Source organism: Poecilia reticulata, linkage group LG8, assembly GCF_000633615.1.
Source record: "Poecilia reticulata strain Guanapo linkage group LG8, Guppy_female_1.0+MT, whole genome shotgun sequence".
In the NCBI taxonomy this organism is placed as follows: domain Eukaryota; kingdom Metazoa; phylum Chordata; class Actinopteri; order Cyprinodontiformes; family Poeciliidae; genus Poecilia; species Poecilia reticulata.
In genome coordinates this window covers 12,363,608-12,369,322 of record NC_024338.1, presented here as the reverse complement: position 1 = coordinate 12,369,322, position 5,715 = coordinate 12,363,608, and the positions used below count along the sequence as shown (strand labels likewise).

The window sequence follows — 5,715 nt, the reverse complement described above, 5'->3', positions numbered from 1 at the left end:
TATATATATATTTTTTTTTTTTTTTTTACCTTTTTTCAATCATTTTGTCCTGATTTATCTACGGAAATGATTATATAACCATTTGTGTTTTGATTTGATCCAAGATCAAGATTAGTTCTGGTTCTTCAAAGGACAGACTGGCCTATGTGAGGTTTTCCACCGAAGCTGAAGCAGACCAAGCAGACTGGGCTGGTCCTCACTTTATAGGAGGGACAGAATGTAAAGTAAGACGGGTCATCAGTCCAAAGGTGAAGTGGAATTTGCTTTATATATGCGAGCAAAGTGTGTATTTTTTATCCATCACCTTGTCAGCTAATACACAAATTTGTCTTGTAGGTCGAAGGTGAGTCAGGCAGTGTGCCCACCCAAGTGCAAATTAAACCTTCACTTCGCCGTCCAATGGGTCTGGGCTACATGCTGGAAGATCCTCAGTGGTTAGATGAAGAAGGGACTGAAGAAAAAAAACAATTTTAAGATGTGTCATCTTTACAAGACCTAAGAGAGAGACTTTAAGAAGTTGTATGTTGTCAAATTAACCTGTAAATGATGCCTACTCTGCCATCAGGCCTATTATGTTATGGAGACATGACACATCTTCTTTTTATTCACAAATCCTTCTCCTTTTGCTTTGCCTGTTTATGGGAAAATATTTTGCCGAAATGTATGTTGTCATCAACGATGGAAGGAGATATACAGTACTTATTAGACAAGCCAAACTCTTATGTACTACTAAATGTCAATTCAGACTATCAAACAACTTTGATTTGAAAAATAACTGTACTTTTGAACCACTTTTTTTGTTTGTTTCTAACAATAAACATTCATAAACTAAATTGAATTTATTGATGTGGTATATTCATTTGTGGCCCACGAATGTGAAACTGCTAAGACAACAAAAGTCATGTGATCATAAACAATTACTCAAGGCAAAGCTCTTATTTTGATATGTAATTTAATGTAATAACAAAAGCAAATTGTTAAGTAAATGTTGCTTAAATGCAAAACAAAAAAAAGATACTACAAAACTCGTGACTTTGGACGAAATGATACATTTATCTGCACTGCACATCAGTGCAGCGCATCAATCACAGTGCAGAGCGTCAAAACTGACTGCAAAAACATGTTTGATGACATCTCCATGCTGCCAGGCATGCTGACTGTTGAACAGTGTTATCTCATCAGTTGAAATGCCGGGGCAGAACATTATTGCCCCGGCATGATGTTCTGCCAAATAAGTTGCAAGTTCTGATATACGTTGAGCTTTGATTAAAATGCCATACCAGTCTGAATTCTTCTGCATCCATTGTTGTCCAACAGCATGTTTTGAATTTTGTAACAAGTCTAATAGTCACCGATTGTGATTTGGCCAAAGAACAAGTAAAGAGATTGTTCTGAGAAGAATCATCTCGAAAATTGTCTTTATAGGAAGTTTGACCTTGTTCCCTCCCGCCGCCACTTTGGGATGCTTAAGATTAGAGCCAGAACCGAACTCATAACCATATAGACAGGGATTGTTCAAAAAATATTGGTCAAAGATCCTCCTCTGTCTGTCTGCATAAACCAGTAAATTGTTAATCCAGAAGACTAAAAGCTTTTGCCTATTCCCAAAAATTGGTTGCACAAACCTTTAACAGCTGTCAGTCATGTTTTGACTGTTATTTATATCATCTCATATTGCATTTTTCTGAAAAAGTAAGTTTGCATAAACTTATCTAACATATCCTCCAGAGAAGATTTTTTTCATTTGCTTGATACCAATAACTGATGTCGTGCGACAAAAAAAAAAAAAAAAAACTTTATTGCTGTTCGTTTAAGTAAAAAAGTAAGCCCTTGATTATAGTTTTCATCCTGGTTGCTTAACAGGTTTTGTGACATTAACTTGTTTAAGCAAATTTTTTCTCTGAACTTCAGATTAAAACAAAACTAAAAGTAGGAGGAGATTTCCTTGTACTTGAGCATAAACGATGCTTCGTCTGCTTGTTGCACATCATTTCTTTTATTTTTAGGATCACGTCTGTCTCACATCTGCATCTGGATAATGGCGTCTGGTAAGAGCGAAACTTCCATTCTTGATTTTATGTTGTATATATTGCTGAGTCTTTTATTTTTTTAGCCTGGCTTTATTCCTTGCAGCAAATTATAAAAAGAGTCCTGAATTCTGTTTATTCCAGATAATATTGGGACGGCACCAAAAAGAATGTTCATAAAACTTCCAAAGAAATACGTGGCTGGTTTATCCCTATACTATGCCTTGGTAAAGAATTTCTGATGCTACGCAATCTAATGCAAAATATTATTGGAATCTTTAAGCTGATTTGTTTTTCCATGACTGAACAGGATCATGGCTTGTTCATCACAGGCCTGAACCCCAATGTAAGTGAAAGCCATCTGGCTAAATATTTTACAGAATGGGGTTGCATCACAATGTGCAAGGTAAATTCAAACCCACATTTCATAAGTACTGTTATTTTATACCTTTATTTAATTTTGTCTTGAATTATCTGCAAAAGTGATTGTATAACCATATTAACATCACCATTTATGTTTTGATTTGATCCAAGATCAGGAACAGTCCCAGTTCTTCAAAGGACAGACTAGCCTATGTGAGGTTTTCCAAAGAAGACGAAGCAGACCAAGCAGACTGGGCTGGTCCTCACTTTATATTTGGAGAAGAATGTAAAGTAATACGGATTGTTAGTCCAAAGGTGAGTAAAATTTGTTTTCTATATGAGAGCAAAGTGTGTATTTTTCATCCATTGCCATGTCAGCTAATAAAATTCTGTCTTGTAGGTTGAAGGCGAGCCAGACAGTGTGCCCATCCTAGGGCAAAATAAAACTTCAATTCGCAGTCTACAGGGTCTGGGCTACAGGCTGGAAGATCCTAAGTGGTTAGGTGAAGATCATAAGAATAAAGAAACCAGTTAGTGTTGAGATAAATCAGGAATCTCGGGAAGACTTGAAAAGCAGGCTTGAAGAATGAGGAATGCTCTCAAAATAACATCTAAACTCTTCCTAATTTGCCGTGTGTTATGGAGACATGACACATTTTCTCCATAAATCTTTCTCACATTTTGCTTTGATATGCCTGTGTATCTTTGAGAAATATTTTGTCCAAATATATCATTGTCAATGACAGATGAATAAAATATAAAGTGTGCATTTGCAAATTATACAAGCCAAATTCCTATCTCCTACACAAATCAGATCATCATGCAACTCTGCTGTGAAAAATAACTGCATTTTTGAGCCACATGTTTTTGTTTCTAACATATACAATTCTAATATTAATTAAATGTATATAAATTAAATTGAAAATATTGTTGTGTTTTTATTTTTTGTAATCAAAGTGATTGTCAGTGAACTAAAAACTAATAACTAAATTCTTGTGAACAATTACTCAAGGTAGATAATTTATTTTGATATGTCATGCAACAATAACAATTTATAGGGCAAAAGCTGTTTAAATATAAGAAAATAAATATTAGCGAAAGACGTTTAATGTCATAAACAGGAAGCTAAACTACTAACCTTGGACGTAATGAGTTACGTCACAGATTAACAGCCAATCCGGTGCACAGCGTCAACACTGGCTGCGTGAAAACATGGCGGATAAAGAGGAAGAAATCTGCTTCAAAAAGGTAGGAGCGGGAACTTCGCTGAAATCTAAAGTTTTTACCGATTTGTTTCAGCTTTTAATACATTCAAAATCACTTGTGCCGTATCCTTCTTGTATGCTTACCTTACGACAAGTCCTTCCACCTTTAACAGACCTAACTACGAAAGCACTGTTTGTTGTTTAACTTTACACCAAACAAATGGCAAATTATCCAGACATTCGCCGAATTGAAATTCGTTTCTTAAGGATTTAATAAAGTCTTAAATATTCTCTGCTTGGCTTGACAACATCTGGAAATCTGTAAGTCTGTTTATTACAGAGAAGCAAGTAAAACATTTAAGCTTTCAAATGAAATGATGCTTTAGTGTTATTTAGCCTAAGATGTATATCTACTCAAATACGCAAATTCCGTGAATATCACTAAATGAAAATTAACAGGGAAAAAAACAATTGGCATCTCATTCATGTGTTAAACTGTGCACTCACAGTTAAACTTACTTGTTGAAGTTTTCACTAATATTCTAATTTAGTGAGATTTATTTGTGCTCTCCTTCACTATACGTTCTTTTTACATCTCACAGGAAACCGTGAGCAAACTCCTGTGCAGTTCCTTTAAAGAGGACAAAACCAGATGTGAGTTTCAGAATAATGTTCTATTTATTATTATTATTATTATTAWTTGTAATTTGGTGACAAAACTGAATACATCTTTGTGTTTATAGTAGGCACTGAAGCTACGCTACTCATGAGAGAAATGCTGAAAGTATTTGTGCAAGGTGATGATTTCAGTGTCTAGATTACATGAGTTACTGTACTCAAGTTAAGTTGCACAGCAATAAAATTCTTTGTTTGGTCTTTGCCAGAGGCCGCTCTGAGATCGCTGAAACAAGCTGAATCTGAGGATTGCAGCCAAATTGAGATTGAGCATTTTGAAAAGGTCCTGCCTCAGCTGGTAAGTTGCTCAACAGGTTCAGGRCTTTTTGTGATTTGGCATGCATACAAAATATGCATGCTAAATAAGATGCAATGGCTATACACATAGCAATTGCAACTTTGATCAAATCTTTTTCAACTTTTAAGTAAGAACTGGTTTAGTCATAAACAAGTCTGACTAAACCAGACTAGATGATATATAAAATGGATCAGATAGGAAAATTGTGATTTTTGGTTAAGATTTAAAGGGGCAGTATTGTGTGTTTTACAGGCACAAAGTGACATTTTGCTTTGCAATTTGATACTTGAAATTGGGCCTTTTTTTCTTTAAAAAATACTGCTCTTTCTAGAACTCCACATTCAGGAAGTCATCACATCACTCCTCCATTAACCCCTTAATAGCGTTTTTTTTTTCCAGCATTGCTCTGGTACTGGAAACTGCAACTCCGAGGAGGAGCAATGCCCCAGAGCGGCGCTAGGCCCACCCAGGCGTTTTGCACAGCTTAATGGCTGCCATGGGAGATTAAAGGATTTCTCAAACATCCATGCAAAAATCAAGCCAACACTCCAGCTATGTTTTTGATGAAAGAATAACATCACAACATCATGTGGAGCTCAAAAAAGTCAGTTTTACATAATACTGCCCCTTTAACTAAAATGAAATGGAGGTGTCATGTAAATGTAGCTGGAATCAAGTTAAAACAAATTCCTCCAATTTCTTTTTAATCTAAAAACCTACGTTAAATAGTAAATGTGTATTTTTTGAATAAAAGTTTTTTTAACTTGCAGTTTTTCATCTCGTTTCCTTTTGCAGCTTCTGGATTTTTAGTTGAACCACAAGATGGAGCCAGAGGGCAGCTAACAAGTTGCTACAAGATTTTGTTTTTGAGATTTTTTTTTCTTCTTCAGTAAAAATACCTTCCAAATTAAATCTGAGGTCACATTGATATTCCTGTCATGTGTTTATATATGTAAATTTTTCAGATTTAAAGTTAAAAACCCCTCAGTGTTGTCCAAACGTAACCCCACTTCCACCAATAAGGGCCACCTGTGCTCATCTATGGAACAACAGGTGCTTCCAGCATGCTCCATGGCGCCCTTCATCAAAGCCTCCAGGAGCAGTTGGAAGCAATTAGAGTAATAAGGGGAGCAGCCAGTCCCTTAGA

The 5,715-nt window shown here is 35.7% G+C and overlaps 2 protein-coding genes across 2 annotated transcripts in view; both read left to right on the top strand.

The window, feature by feature from the left end:
- LOC108166474 (uncharacterized) overlaps positions 1-2,925 on the top strand; it is a 3,419-nt gene extending 494 nt beyond the window's left edge. The window contains exons 4-8 of the mRNA XM_017306119.1: positions 105-248; positions 337-453; positions 2,338-2,373; positions 2,562-2,705; positions 2,791-2,925. Of these exons, the coding sequence (XP_017161608.1) occupies positions 105-248; positions 337-453; positions 2,338-2,373; positions 2,562-2,705; positions 2,791-2,925 (576 nt within the window). The remainder of the gene's footprint in view (positions 1-104; positions 249-336; positions 454-2,337; positions 2,374-2,561; positions 2,706-2,790) is intronic.
- A 630-nt stretch (positions 2,926-3,555) lies between these two features.
- cenpx (centromere protein X) lies at positions 3,556-5,498 on the top strand. The gene is made up of 5 exons (XM_008416219.1): positions 3,556-3,638; positions 4,198-4,249; positions 4,339-4,392; positions 4,480-4,568; positions 5,364-5,498. Exons 1-5 carry the CDS (start codon positions 3,603-3,605, stop codon positions 5,376-5,378), a joined length of 246 nt encoding a protein of 81 aa, XP_008414441.1. The 5' UTR covers positions 3,556-3,602; the 3' UTR covers positions 5,379-5,498.
- Positions 5,499-5,715: the final 217 nt, after the last annotated feature.

Bases quoted from the DNA above. Each gene is read 5' to 3' on its own strand.
- cenpx (XM_008416219.1), top strand. From the start codon at position 3,603: ATGGCGGATAAAGAGGAAGAAATCTGCTTCAAAAAG. The intron at 4,250-4,338 runs GTGAGTTTCAGA...TTGTGTTTATAG, and splicing joins TAAAGAGGACAAAACCAGAT to TAGGCACTGAAGCTACGCTA. The intron at 4,393-4,479 runs GTGATGATTTCA...GGTCTTTGCCAG, and splicing joins GCTGAAAGTATTTGTGCAAG to AGGCCGCTCTGAGATCGCTG.